General features: G+C 52.2%; 1 protein-coding gene across 1 annotated transcript; it reads left to right on the top strand.

The window, feature by feature from the left end:
• The first annotated feature begins 9,660 nt into the window (after nt 1–9,660).
• Nucleotides 9,661–11,907, top strand: LOC106738872 (antigen-presenting glycoprotein CD1d). The gene is made up of 6 exons (XM_059714401.1): nt 9,661–9,718; nt 9,839–10,144; nt 10,488–10,769; nt 11,009–11,302; nt 11,657–11,755; nt 11,845–11,907. Exons 1-6 carry the CDS (start codon nt 9,661–9,663, stop codon nt 11,883–11,885), a joined length of 1,080 nt encoding a protein of 359 aa, XP_059570384.1. The 3' UTR covers nt 11,886–11,907.
• Nucleotides 11,908–14,344: the final 2,437 nt, after the last annotated feature.

The following is a 14,344-nucleotide window of genomic DNA, read 5'->3' as shown; positions in this document are numbered from 1 at the left end:
TAATATATAATCTATAATTTTGCCACTTTTCTTGCGGGGTCTGTTTCCTGCTTGTCTTCTCTCCTTCCTGCCCCCAACTATCCTTTCTGGGATGTCACACCCTTTAACCCCCCTGCACACACCCAGACCTCCTTATACACTCCCAGATGCCCCAACACATCCCAGAGCCCCCTATACACTTCCTGACCCCACTACACACCCCCTGGGACCATAGCCTTCATTGCCTTGTCTAGTGTGCTGCCAGACATAGCAATGGCAGGCCTATCCCCGGGGTGGAGCTGCTGTGAGCTAACCACCTTTGCTCCACCTGTACCGCTGTTTAAAGAGACATCTCTCCACACCCAGAACCACAGGGCGCACATGGATGAGGGATTCTACATTGATGGGTCTTCACTTTTTTTAGGATTAGGGCATGCCCTGCTAGGATCAAGACACCCCCTGTAAAACTCAGTGCACCCTTGTTAGACTTGAGGCATCTGCCCATTAGATTCAAGATGCCACCACATTAGACCGAGACACCCCCTGCCAGGCTCAGCACATCCTTGTTAGGCTTAAGGCACCACCCCCTCAGGTTACCCGGCTGGTAGACTCAGGTTACCCGTCCCGTTAGGCTCATGGGCGCCCATGTTAGGTTCAAGGCATCCTCTTGATAGTTTAAGGTACCCCGCTATTAGGTTCAGGGCATTCCCATGTGAGGCTCAAGGCCCCCCGCCTCAGGAAATCCCAGCTCTTAGTTTTCACTCCTTTGTTTCTCATTGTGGAAAAATAACACAGAGGTTTTTGTTCTATGGCAAAGGGCTCTGAAAGTATCAGCTTGGCAGAGATCTCATAGCATGGTGGGTTCTTGTATGAAACTACTTGGGTTGATCCGGTGACTTGTATATGTGCACCCAGTGCGGCTACTGTGGTGGCACCCTGCAAGGAGCCCAAGGCACCCCAGCTGAGAATCCCCGCTCAAAATCATCCCCACCCAGAGAATCTTCAACCCCTTCTTGAACCCCTCCAGTGATGGATGGTCCATAGCTTCCCCAGGCATCTAGTTTACTGCCCCCGGCTCTAGCACAGAAGATATTTCCCCTGATCTCCAACCTAAACCAACTTGGCTGCAACCTCAAGCTATGGGGCCACATCTTGGTCTCCATAGCAAAGCAGAAACAGTGCTTTCTCTCTTCTTTCTGGCAGCCCTTCCGACTGCTATCGTGTCTCCTCTCCTGTGCCTTTTCTGCCAGCTGAAAGTGCCCAGTTCCTTCAGCTCCTTGTAGGCCTTGCTTCCCAAGCCCTCCATCATCCTTGTTGCCCTCTCAAACATCTCCATGGCCTTGTTAAATGTGGGGCCCAATACCTCACCTGACGCTATAGATCAGAGTAAATCAGCATGCAGCAGACAGGTGCTATCACCTCACATCTGGCACCTAAAATGCTTCCATCCACACACCCACAAACCTTTTCTTCAGCCCAGGGTCATCACACTGCAGGGACCTATAGAGTCTGGGATCCACCAAGACCCCCAGCTCCATCCCCAAGGTGCTGCCATCCAGCCAGACATCTCCCCACAAACCTTGCATGGGCACCGGGGATAATCCCCCCCTGAAAGGGGGTGTGCATTTGCCAGCACTGGTCTCCTCCTCCTTCAGCCAGCAGTTGCCAGTGGGAGCAGGGCCTGGGGGGCAGGCATTGTCTGCAAGGGAAGGGGGCATCTCAGTGTAGACACTGAGGGGATCTTTGAGGGGCTGAGGTACACACCCTGCATTGAGGGTTGGGGGCAGGAGGGTGGGAGCATAGCCCCCAGGGGGTGGGCAGCTGGACTCTGGGAAGGGAGGGAGAAAACCCATGTTCAGCTGCCCCAGGGCAAAACAGGGAGCCCTAGGGCATTAACCTTTTCCCAGTCATAGGAATTAACTAGTTAATTTACTAGTTAAAAAGTTAAAGAAATGGCTAACTTTTAACTTTAACCACTTACATTTTTCAGCTGTCAACTTTTAACTTAACCTAGTTAAAAAAAAGGTTATCTTTAACGTTTAAAAAAAAGTTAAATCCAGCTTTCCCAGAGTTTTTCCTGACATAGCCACTGTGTAGGACTTACATGGAACAATATTTCCTTATTGAAACTCTAGGATTTCTTGTTAGAGAGACAGAGAGTAGTGTGCCTTCCTATGAGATATGGCCTCTTACGAACTACAAGTCCTCAAAACTACCAAGTCCCTTAGTTCATGCTGGCATTTTCTGTGCATTTGCAGAGGTCAACGGGGCAGCCTGGCGGCTGCAGGAGAGGGAACAAGCACAAGCAAGCAGAGACATTGATCCCAGTAAGAGTGGGAGCAAGTAATGAGGGTGAAGAAGATGCTGACTTTTAAAAATTTTAATGAAGATCAGAACCAGCAGCCCAGGGCCCAGGAAGTTGAGCTTCCCATCTGTGAGAAACTTATCTGAGATGTCATCTACTATGAAAAAACTATTCATGCATTATAACACAGGCATTCCCTCGTCTGCTCATGTAGAGTGACTGTTCAGTAGCGGGGGCTTAGTTTTGCAAGACGGAAGAGGAAAATTCTCAGATGTAAATTTGGAAATGCAGCTTTTGCTGAAGTTCACTAAGCATATTTAAACAGTTTCTGCTATGCAACCGACATTCCTTTTCTCATTTAAACTGATTTTCTCATTTCAGTCTAATTTTGATTTTCAGACACTTCCATTCTTTCTCATTCAGATGTATTTCATACCCTTTTGTTACCTTTTGTGCAATAAAAATTGTAGCAACAGAGGTTTTCTGTGGAAACAGCTTTCATTTGTCACCTGGCTATGAATATCTCCTTTCTGTTATTCTGGTATACTTATGTGATGCATTGACTTTTACAAAGTCACTTGGACAGGGTGAGAAGGATCTACAGTACATAGGTATTGGTAACTTGTTATTCGGAAAACTGTATGACAAGTATAACATTATTTCCAGGTAAAGCAGGGTGAGTTCTGGGTAAATCAGTGTGTTTCTGTGAGCTTATGGAAAAGAAAACCACTCATTGCATTTTAAAATGAAAAATGATGTTAAGAGGCAATTCACTGTGTTTCACACATTCCTCACAAATCAACTTAACTTTTAACTAGTTGTTCTCTTTCTTAGCTTATCTTATAACTAGTTGAAAGTGAAAATATTTAGCTTAACTTCACTCAAGTTAATTTTAAAGGCTGCAAACTTTTAACTTTAACTAGTTACATGCTTCATAATCTTTTCCCATGACTGCCCTTTCCTGCTTGCACCCCAGCAGTGGAGAAGGGGATGCACAGTGGCTTCCAGGGCAGAGCTGTGACTTAGCTCCTTGGGAGTCTTAGGACATGGCTAAGGGAGGGTGAGAGCAGGCTTCTGGCTGCAGCGGAAGACTGTGGCCATTTCAGGACCACTACAGGGTCCTATTGAGTCTGGGATCCACCAAGACCATCCCCAAGGTGCTGCCATTCAGGCAGGCATTCCCCCACAAACTGTGCATGGGCATCTGAAATAATCTCCCCCTGGAGGGGTCACTTGTCAGTACTGGGTTTCCTCCTCCTTCAGCCAGCAGTTTCCTGTTTGGTTTTTTTGCAAAAATATTATTTCTATAAATATAAATGTGTGTGTATATATCTATATCTATATCTATATCTATATCTATATCTCTCCACCTCCAACACTGCTAAATGGCCCCTGTGGTTCACTCGGCAGATCAAAGCACATTCAAAACCCATTACACAGTGCCTGTGCACCCATCTCCATCCCTGTAACCCCACCTGCTGCCAACCTCAGAGGGCTTGTCCCTGGATAAGTCTATGCCAGACCCCTCTCCACCAGGTGAGGTCTGCCATTCCTTTCCCATCATCCTCTTCTGTCTTCCTGTAGTACCAGTACATTTCACTCAGCCCCATTTTAATACAGACCTTGACCATGGGGTCTGAGTGTCTTCTTATGAGCAGGTCCCTGGCTTTCCACGGTGCAGACCTGAAGCAGGAGATGAACTGGTTGAAGTGAGCTGCCGGGGTCCCTTGCTGTCTGGTCAAGTGCCCAGAGAGGACTACTTCTCTGGCAACTAACACCAGGTAGTAAGTCTATGGGCAATATGGTGCCTCTTTCCCTTACCACCTCCCCTACCCCTTGGTGGTTCACCAGGGTCGCTAGGGCATGGGAGCAGGACCTGGGGGCAGGCATTGCCCGCAGGGGAAGGGGGCATCTCAGGGGGCTGTGGGGCAGACCCTGCCTTGTGGGGTGTGGGGAGTAGGGTGGGAATGCAGCCCCCAGGGCTGGGTAGGTGGCTTCCAGGGAGGGAGGGGCAAACCCCATTCCAGCTGCCCCTGGGCTGAATGCAGAGCCCTAGGGTATTAACCCTTTCCGCTTGCACTCCAGCAGCATGGAAGGGGCCACACAGTGGCTCCCAAAGCAGATATATGACCTTGCTCCCAGGGTCCTAGGCATGGCTAAGAGTGGGTGGGAGCTGGCTTGTGGTTGCAGAGAAAAGACAGTGGTTGTGGGGCATCCAGGCTGGGTGGGTGTGTCAGGGCAGGGGGCCAGGGCCTGGGCTGGGGGCTGCAGGGGAGGAAGAGCAGGGAGGAAGGTCTCAGGGAAGGGGTTGCACTCTGCTTCCTCCCTTGGGGGACCTTCCAGCTTGCTCTCTCCTGTTGGACACTTGGTGCTGTTCACAAGTCTGAGACCCCACATGGCTCATTGCATGGATTCTCTCCCATATGGGGTGGGAGGGGTGGAGTAAAAGCCCTGCCAGGAGCAGACTCCAGCCCTCTGGCCTCTCCCTGAGACAGCAGCAGGAAGCAGATGTGGGGGCGACACAGCACCAAGTTCTCCCTTTGTGGGCTTTCACTGGAACCAGAGCTCTCTCCCTCTACCTGGTCCCATTTCCCCTGCCTGGTGTAAGTGCCCGGCTTGTGAGCTGTGCACCCAGGCATCTGGGTGAGTCTTCTCTCCTTGCAGTGATGGCCTAAGGCCAGAGCCTCTCCTGGCAGCAGGTGCAGAGGCTGTGTGGGACAGGGTCTGTTGATCTCAAAGCCAAGGCCCTCATCCTTCCACAGGCTGCTGCTCTTCTCCACCAGCCCCCGGCAGGATCTTGTCCCCCCTGGGGGAGCCTGTCCCAGAGGGGGAGGGTGACTCATTTCACATCACCACCTCCCTGCAGGCTATGGAGGCTCAGCCCTGCTCCCCTGGCCAGGCAGCCAGCTCCCCTGACAGCAGGATTGGGGTCATCTCAGTGCAGAGGCAGGGGTGGAGCTGGGTCTTGGTGTCTCCCTGCACCTGGTGTTACCCAAAAATTAGGCTACTGACAAAAGTTGGTTTCTTTTCAGTTGGGTAGTTTATTGCTAAGGGTACTGGGGAGTTATACCTATTGGAGACCATTCACTTATTATAAATTGTGTTACCCTACCATACACACACACACACATACATACGTTCTCGCAGATGACACACTTACATAATCTATCTCAAAGGTGTTGCAGAAAGGGATGGCCAGTCCCTATCAGTTGATGGAGCAGAGTATCCGACCTGACACATACAGGCCTGGGCTCCAGTGGTGAGGCAGGTTCTTCCCCGCATCATCCTTTCTCTTGCCCACTTTTATACAGTTTATGTTGCTGGGCATGATTTCTGGATGCTTCTTGTTCAGGCATGTGCTGCTCGGTCAGCAAGTAACCAGCTCTCTCTTATCTCACCAGCTGGAACTGGTCTTCTTGTCATGGATGTTGCGCGGGCATTTGGCCTTCAGTGGTCTGCTTCTAACTGCTGACATTACAACTTCTCCCTTCTTAGCTGTTTTGTTTTTTCATATCATCTGCTTCTCCTTTATTACTCACACATACAGTAGTCATACCCTCTATTGCTTACTAGACCTATTAGTGATAAATTTTCTAACGTACTGCCTATATTCCCTGCTTTGAGGCTTGGGGTATATTTTATCCCCAAAACTCACAAAATTAATTCAATCATACCCACATATATATTTAACAGATTAAATGTAATCCTAAACAAAAAAATATATAGATTACATGAATTAATAAAAACATAGCATTAATTCAAAATAATCTAGTTTGCTAATATAAGGAAATAAGCTGTTGATACTATGATAACAAATACATTAAAGTACATTTATTAATATAATAGAAAGGCATCTTACTATAAATGGGAATTTGAAACTTGGAAATGTGCTTATTAGGTAAGCAGAACCACAGGCAGCATAGGCAGCAACTGATGATACTAATCCTGTTTAAACCATAAATGTAAATAGCATGCAACTCAACGAATGACACATAACAGTTCCCCCACAAAACTGGGACTTGATGAATGAGACATTTCCACACCAGAACTGAGACTTAGGCCTCCCTGCTCTCTGAGGCCTTGTTGCTGTGGTTGCTTATCTCGTGTTATGGTACAATATGGAACATACTTCTTTATTTCTCAGGCAGTTTCCTAGACTATGTGTCCTTGTTGGCCTTGTTGTGCTAGAGAGCTCATGTATCTCCAGGGCCGTGAGAAGCTGTGTGTGTGTCTCTTAAGCTCTTTAAAAATCGATTTAACCACTGTGGCTCCATGTGGTGGGTCAGGAGCTGTTGTGTTGAGCCTCCCACCTCACTATACCCACCTTCTAGACTCCACGTGTCTCTCCAGGAGCACCTAAGCCCTGGCAGACCCCCTTTTGAGCCCCACCACTGAGTCTGGGGGTAGCGTGTGCTGCCTGTGGCGGGCCAGTAGGGGGCGCTCCTGCGTTGAGCCGCCCACCTCCCTGCGCCGGACCACCTTCCCAGCTCCGAGTGCCTCCCTTAGGGTGCCTCCCGTCCGGCCGACCCCTTCCCTGGAGCACACCCGCTAGCTTGGGGGTCCCGCTGCCACCATCCAAGGCTCTGGACTCACTTCTGGCTCTGCGCGCCTTGGAGAACGCAGGCCTGATCGTCCAATGGGTACTAGATCCAATACAAGCACTTGGGGCACTTCCCCAAGTCAGGGGCTTATTAGGAAAGTCTCCCGTAGTCCACAGACCTAAGGGGCCTCCTTGGCATAATTTAGACCCACCCCTCAATAAGTCTCCCACACCGGTCACAAAGGAGAACTTTATTGATTACTGGGGTAGGGCGGAAACAGGGTAAAAGGTAGAGCAATATCATAGAAATATCAGAGGAATATCAAAGGAATCCATAGAGCAAACCAGGGTGGCTGAGGTAGCCGTTTAAACATGCATCTGAGTTACTGAAGCTAAATATCTAATCGGATCACTAGTAGCTTACTCACTCTCATCGTCCAGAGGCAGTTGTTGTTTCCTCTAGAGGCAGGGCACTCTTGGTGCATGCGGTGATGAGGAGAGAGCCAGGCTCAGATTCACCTGGATGACCGCATGGCTAATGGCTAATGGCTGACTGCCCTTCTTCTTGGACCGAGCCCTTAAATAACCTCTCTGACCTCAGCAGCCCGGTCCAATCGAAGCTGCCAATACTGGCCACAAGCCGACCAATCTCCCAAGCATCCCTGGCTACCTGGGCCAGCGCAGGGCCGGGTCTTTCCCCCCTGCCCAGGTGACTAGAGCATCCGCCTCCCAGGCGCCAGGCTTTTGTCATGTAGACCAGGTGGGAGATCCCCACCCTGAGGAATGAAACACCAGCCTCCCAGGCTGGCTGAGACAGGTCTCTGGAGAGGGGAACCAACGGTGGCATTTCTGCCACACTGCCACCACCCCGAGAAGGGACTGTCTGGGGTCTGTGTCCTCGGGGAAACACAGGCCTAGTAGTCCTATGGGTACTCGACCCAATACAAGAACATGGAGCACTTCCCCAAGTCGGGGGCCAAAAAGGATAGACTCCCTTAGTCCACAGACCCAAGGGGCCTCCTAGGCATAATTAAACCCACCCCTCAATAAGTCTCCTGCACCAGTCACAAAGGAGAACTTTATTGGTTACAGAGGGTAGGGTTAGAATAGGGTACAGGGTAGAGCAATATCAGAGAAATCCCATCGAGCAAACTCCTGTGGCTGGGGTAGCCTTTGATCTCGCATCTGAGTTACTGCAAGCTATATATCTAGATGGATCTCAGTTAGCTTACTCACAAGTATCATCCAGAGGCAGGTGGAGATTCCCTCTGGAGGCAAGCAGTTCCTTGATCTTGAGTTTTGAGAGAGAGAGCCAGTTTCAGATGGTTCAGCTCTTCTTTTTTCCTGAGTATCCCTCATGGCTGCTGCCCCCTTCCTTCCGGGCAGTCCTTAACTTATATAGCCCTTGTGATCTCATTTATCTGGTCCAATGGAGGCCAGCACCTGTTGGCTGTTGCTGGGAAGACTCTAGCCCACCAGGAAGGAAGCTCTTCACCCAGGTATGTGATACTAGTCACGTAAGCAGAGGAAGCAGGTTTCCCCCATCCCTCAGGAATGTATCCAGCTCAGGTTACCTAGAGAGAGAGGGTAAGGATGTGTCTGTCTGCTGGGTCCATCCTTATCTAATTGTCACAGTGCAGGGACTTTGAGGAGAGACAAAGGTGGCTTTCTGCCACAGCCTTGGTGTGCTAGAATGCCCATCTACCTCCAGGGCTGTGAGAAGCTGTGTGTGTGTCTCTTAAGCTTTTCAGATATCCATTTAACCACTGCTGCTCATCCTGACCCCTTATAATGAACATATCTATACATATAAGCCAATTTCTAAAAAACAGGCCTTTAAATACCATGTCTAAGCCAATATATCCCCTCCTTGAAGATGTATATTTATACTATACTGGAGTATAATCACTGGTATCACCTGGAATGTCTATGAGATTTGTGGGGAGGGCCTCCACCAGTTATCTTGGGAAAAGCATGACAGTATTCATGGTCAGGGGGCTCCTACAGGCTGGATGCTGTGATGAACCCTGAATCATTGCTCAACTATTGCCCATACCCACTCTGACTTGGTCTCTTGCCTCAGCGTTCCCTAGCCTGACAACCGAGTTTTAGCCAAGTAGGCTTAAATAAGCCTCCCATACTGGGACCAGGGAATGTAGGAGATGCTTCCCAAACTTTACTACAAATTTTAGCTAACCCCCTTAAAATGCCTCCTAACAGTTATTCAGATGGAGGAACAGAGTTTAGTAGCTTCCCATAAAAACCACAGGAAACCGGATACCTGCTTAGCCTCCAAAGGGCCGGAAAATGATAAAAAATTTCATTTCTTTGCTTCTTTCTTAGTCATAAATATCACATTCATACCCTCTATTGCTTCCTAGATCTATTACTGATAAATTTTCTAACCTACTGGCTACACTGGGTCCTGTGGGGAGCTGTGGCCCCAAGCCTGGCAAACCTGCCTGCCAAAGCCAGGGAAGTGGGGGCCGAGCTCGGGGTGGGCAATACCTGCCAGCAGCCTCAGGGCACAGGAGCAGTAATCCGTGGAGTGGGGGGCAGGGAAGTAGTATGTGCTGTGCTGCAGAGGGGCCACGGATACTCTCCTAGGCAGCCCCAGTAGCCCCCAGTCCTAGAGAGGGGTTTAAACATTGCCCCAGCCTGGGGGAAGGCGGCAGGGTGGAGACACCCAGGGCAGGGTGGGAGGGGGCCTTCCCTCCTGCAGCAGATGATTGGCCAGGCACAGGTGTTGGCTTCTGTGGGCAGGAAGACAAAAGGAGAATTTGACATGGGCAGGTGTGAGAGCTACCAGGGCCCCACCCCCAGTTCCCCTGCAATGATGCAGCAACTTCCTCTCCTCCTCCCTGGCCTTTTTGTGGCATGGGGGTCCCTGCTCGGTGTGTGGAGGGCTCTGATTCTGTAGCTGGGGCTGGGGAGGGTGTGAATGGCTGCATTTATGCTGGGGTGCTTGTGCAAGGTGGGCCTTGCCCCACTACTGACCCTTGCTTTCTTTGCAGCCTTCCCCATGTCATCCTCCATGCCCTCCTTGCCGCCCCCCATGGAACCCCAGATCCTTCAGCTGCTGGTGACCATGGTCTTCCATGACACCACCAGAGCAGCTGACACCCAGGGCACCGCGCTGCTGGGCAATGTCCCCACCCACGCCATGGACTGTGGTACTCGCCCCATTCGCTTCCACCAGCCCTGGGCCCGTCAAGGGCTGTCCTCCAAGCAGTGGGGTGACCTGGAGAAAGCTATTCATCTCTACCTGGTGCTTATCACACAGACAATTGTCAGCGTGGTGCAAGGGACTGGCGCTAGCTGTGAGTATAAAGAGCTTGGGGTGGGGGCTGAGCACTGACATGCTCGTTGCAGCTGTCTCCCACCTGGCAGGGTTGGGGCCATGAGGGTCCTTGTGGTGCCTGGCACTGAACAATGCCCCCTTGAATGGGTGCAGTGGGGACCTCAGCTTGCTTGGGGAGGCACTGACACAGTCTGCGTATTTTAATGGCTGTCAGAGGAGGTACCAGGAGGATCTTGCAAAGCTAAAATGGTCATCCAGCCACAAAGAAAGGATGGGGTATCCCTGGCACCATAGCCTCACCTTCCCAATAGCCCCATCCCTACTCCCCTGGGAATGACAATGCACCTTCACTCCTCTTCCAGTCCCCTTTGTGATCCAGATCCTCACGGGCTGTGAGATCCTTCCCAACGGCACCTCCTACAGCTTTTACCAGAGCACACGGGACAGGCACAGCTTGGTGAGGTTTAACCTGGACACGGGTGAGTGGGTGGCCGCACCAGGGGATGAGATGGCCCAGCAGGTTCGCCGTAGTTTCAGCCAGGACCGGGGCACATCCAACCGGCTACGGTTCCTGCTCCAGAACACCTGTGTCGCTGAGATCCTGAGCTTTGCCTACTATGGGAAGGGGGCACTGAAGAGGCAGGGTGAGGCCAGACCTGTACTGGCATAATCCCCCCTGCCCTCTTGCTCCGCCACCCGCTGGCTGACATGGAGCTGTCTGTTGGGGAGGAAGCAGTTGCTGCTTCTATCCAGGCCTTGCCTGGGCTGAGATGCAGCTGTCTCTAGGATGGAGCACCTCCAGTGGGATCCTTCATGCAGCTGGATGTGCAGTTGTCTCTTGTGTCATGGATATCCTAACCACGCCTCTGTATGCCATCCCCAGAGCGCCTGGTGGCCGTGGTGTTTGCCCAGCAGCCTCCCATTGCCCCGGAGCTCCCACAGCTGCTCATTTGCCGGGTCACTGGCTCCTACCCACGGCCCATTCGTGTGACCTGGCTATGGGATGGTGAGGAGGTGACTCCAGGCCCGGGGCTCAACTCCAGCGACCTCCTGCCCAATGCCGACCTGACCTACCAGCTGCGCATTGTCCTGGCCATTGACCCAGGAGCTGGGCACAGCTATGCCTGCCGTGTGGAGCACAGCAGCCTGGGGCACCAAGGCCTCATTGTGTATTGGGGTAGGTGTGGGGTAGAACTGGGTATGGGGGGATGCTCTTAGTGCTGGGGAGTGGCCAGCCCCCTTGGAACCAGTGGCTGCCACCCATGGCTGGCTCCAGCCCCCTGCCTCCATGCTCCTGGCTTGGGTGTTGCAGTTTCCCTCCTCAGGGGCTCAGTTGTAGAGCAGCGAGGGGCATGAAGGATGCAGGGATGGGGTGAGTAGACCCGGGGGATTGGTGGGGCAGGATGGGCAGCCCAGACACCAGATTTCCATCTAAGTGTTGTGGGGGTGGGTGAAGCAAAGGCAGCAGGGGCTCCTGGGAGGCAGGTGAGGGAGCACTGTGGTTCCACTGCCAGCTCTCCCCCTCTTTTAGGGCCTGAAGGGCACTGGGCAGTGGGCCTGGCTGTGGGCATTGCCGTTTCATTGCTGGCTGCAGCAGGTTTGGCCGCTGTCCTGTGGTGGATGAGACACCGTGAGTCCTTCTCCCTTCCCCAGGGGACAAAGGGTTGGTGCCCACAGCCTGTGCACCCTGAGCACACCACCTTCTGTCTGTCTTTGCAGGATCCACGTGGTCAGAGCAGAGAAACAGTATGGGACTGTAGCTGTTTCCTGCACCCCCAAGTTCTTCAGTGGCAGTGGTTGTTCACTGAAACAAGACCAGCCAGGCCCCAAACCCTTGGGTCAGCAAAAAGGGGTTGGTCAGGCTAGAAGCCTAGACACAAGGGTTTCATGCCAGCTCTGGGAGGGGGATGAAGTTGGGGTGGGGAGTGGTAGTTAGGGTGAGGTTGGGCTGGGAGCCAGGGCACCTGGGTTCTCTCTCAGGTTATGGAGGGTATTGGGGCTGGTGTGCTAGAGCAAAGGGGACTGGGAAACAGGATGCCTTCCTTCCCTCCCAGTTGAGGTATCCAAAATAAAATCCTTGGGATCAATGCTGAGTCCTGCTCATCATGTCTTTTCTAATTCTGCCCCTAGGCAGGGGGCATAGCTAACAGAGAGGGCATCTGCGGCTGCAGAGGCTGTTACACCTTGGCCCAGGCAAGGTATTGATACAAGAAGTGATCGCTCCCTCCCCCAAAGACAGCTGCATGTCAGCCAGGAGGGCTTATCCAGTTCTGGCCTCACACTGCCTCTCCAGCACTTCTTTTGCATAGTAGATGAAGCTTAGGGCCTTGGCAATGCTAGTGTTATAGAGTAGGAATTGCAGCTGGCTGGACATACCCAAGTCCTGGTTTTAACCCTTGTGGACCCATTGGGCTTCTCAACCCTGGTACGGCCCCACAGCCTCCCATGGCCAGGGAGAAGACCACCAGGTCCTGCCTATCCTGTGTGGTTCAGTATAAGCTGAGGGAGGTGCCATTGGGGTGGGTCTTGCAGATTGTAAGGTTCTGGATCATGAAGGGGATGGAAGAGGAGTGGGGTGATGGGCACTGTCAGGGTCAGGGAGCAGAGAGGGGGCTGATGGAGAGTCTAGAACTTGGTGTCATGATGCCAGGGCCTCACCAACCGCAGCTTCATGGCTGGATGATAACTTTGGCATTGCATGATCTTCCTGGTACCTCTTCTGACAGCCATTAATATACCCAGGCTGTGTCAGACCAACTCCATCCCCAACCCCCCCAAAGCAAACTGGGATCCCCCTGCATGTTCCCATGTAGGAGTTCTCCAGTTCTAGGGACCATAAGAATCCTGGTGGCCTCGATCCTCCAGGGACATGGTTGGAGATAGCTACAATGAGCGAATTGGTGCTCAGCCACACCCTGCACTCCCTGTACTCACAGCCCATGCTGGCTTCCCATGCAGGCAGTCATATGGGTGATGAGCACCAGGTAGAAATACACAGCTTGTTGCAGGTCATGCCACTGCTTGGGAGACATCCTTGGTGGGCACAGGGGTGACAGTAGTGAACGGGCAGGTGTTGTAGTCTGTATCTCGGGATGTCATTCTCCCCTTGTACTCGGCCTTGGTGAGGCCGCAGCTGGAGTACTGCGTCCAGTTTTGGGCTCCACAATTCAAAAAGGATGTGGAGAAGCTTGAGAGAGTCCAGAGAAGAGCCACACGCATGATCAGAGGTCAGGGAAGCAGACCCTACGATGACAGGCTGAGAGCCCTGGCGCTCTTTAGCCTGGAAAAGCGCAGGCTCAGGGGTGATCTGATGGCCACCTACAAGTTCATCAGGGGTGACCACCAGTATCTGGGGGAATGTTTGTTCAGCAGAGCTCCCCAAGGGATGACGACTAGGTCAAATGGTCATAAACTACTACAAGACCGTTTCAGGCTGGACATAAGGAAGAATTTCTTTACTATCCGAGCCCCCAAGGTCTGGAACAGCCTGCCGCCAGAGGTGGTTCAAGCGCCTACATTGAACACCTTCAGGAGCAAACTGGATGCTTATCTTGCTGGGATCCTATGACCCCAGCTGACTTCCTGCCCTTTGGGCAGGGGGCTGGATTCGATGATCTTCCGAGGTCCCTTCCAGCCCTAATGTCTATCTATGAAATCTCTGAAATCTGGGACATGGGTGGGGACGTTGTGGAAAAGCATGGTCATGAGAGCCTGGAGGGTGTTGGACTCCATGGGGAGTGGAACAGGGGAGGTTGGGGATGGCATAGGGAAGACTTGGGGAAAGCAAAGTTCAGCAGTGGGACAATGCCCACCCCTGGCCTTGAAGAAGCCCTCAGGCATGCAGCCCCTTGCGCTGTCCGTAGCACCAGCCATACGATCAGGATTCTCCATGCACCAAAAAGAGCGCCACACACCACAGAGAGTCTAAGGAAGCAGAGAGGAAGCTGAAGCATTGTTGCAGCCAAGAGCAGGGACACAGTTGCTCTCACAGCCGCCCACGCCAACTCCAGTGCAGCTGTTCCAGCCCTGCTGCTTCCTCCTGGGTTAAGGCAACATTGCTTTAAGCTCCCCTATAGAACTGAGGGCAACTGGGGCTGCCTAAAACAGTGCCCCTTCTGCCCCTTGCAGCACAGCACTGGGGTACTTCAGGGCCCCAGGCTGCTGGGGGGTGCTTCCCACATGCATGTTGGTACCCCTGGCTTGAACAGGTAGGTGCACT

The sequence above is a fragment of the Alligator mississippiensis genome, chromosome 11 (genome assembly GCF_030867095.1).
Source record: "Alligator mississippiensis isolate rAllMis1 chromosome 11, rAllMis1, whole genome shotgun sequence".
In the NCBI taxonomy this organism is placed as follows: domain Eukaryota; kingdom Metazoa; phylum Chordata; order Crocodylia; family Alligatoridae; genus Alligator; species Alligator mississippiensis.
The sequence above is the reverse complement of the archived record's forward strand: the minus strand, read 5'-3'. Positions and strand labels throughout refer to the sequence as shown.

Coding starts and splice junctions, on each gene's coding strand:
- LOC106738872 (XM_059714401.1), top strand. CDS start 9,661: ATGCAGCAACTTCCTCTCCTCCTCCCTGGCCTTTTTGTGGCATGGGGG. Junction 10,770..11,008: donor GGGGGCACTGAAGAGGCAGG/GTGAGGCCAGAC, acceptor TGCCATCCCCAG/AGCGCCTGGTGGCCGTGGTG. Junction 11,756..11,844: donor CCTGTGGTGGATGAGACACC/GTGAGTCCTTCT, acceptor CTGTCTTTGCAG/GATCCACGTGGTCAGAGCAG.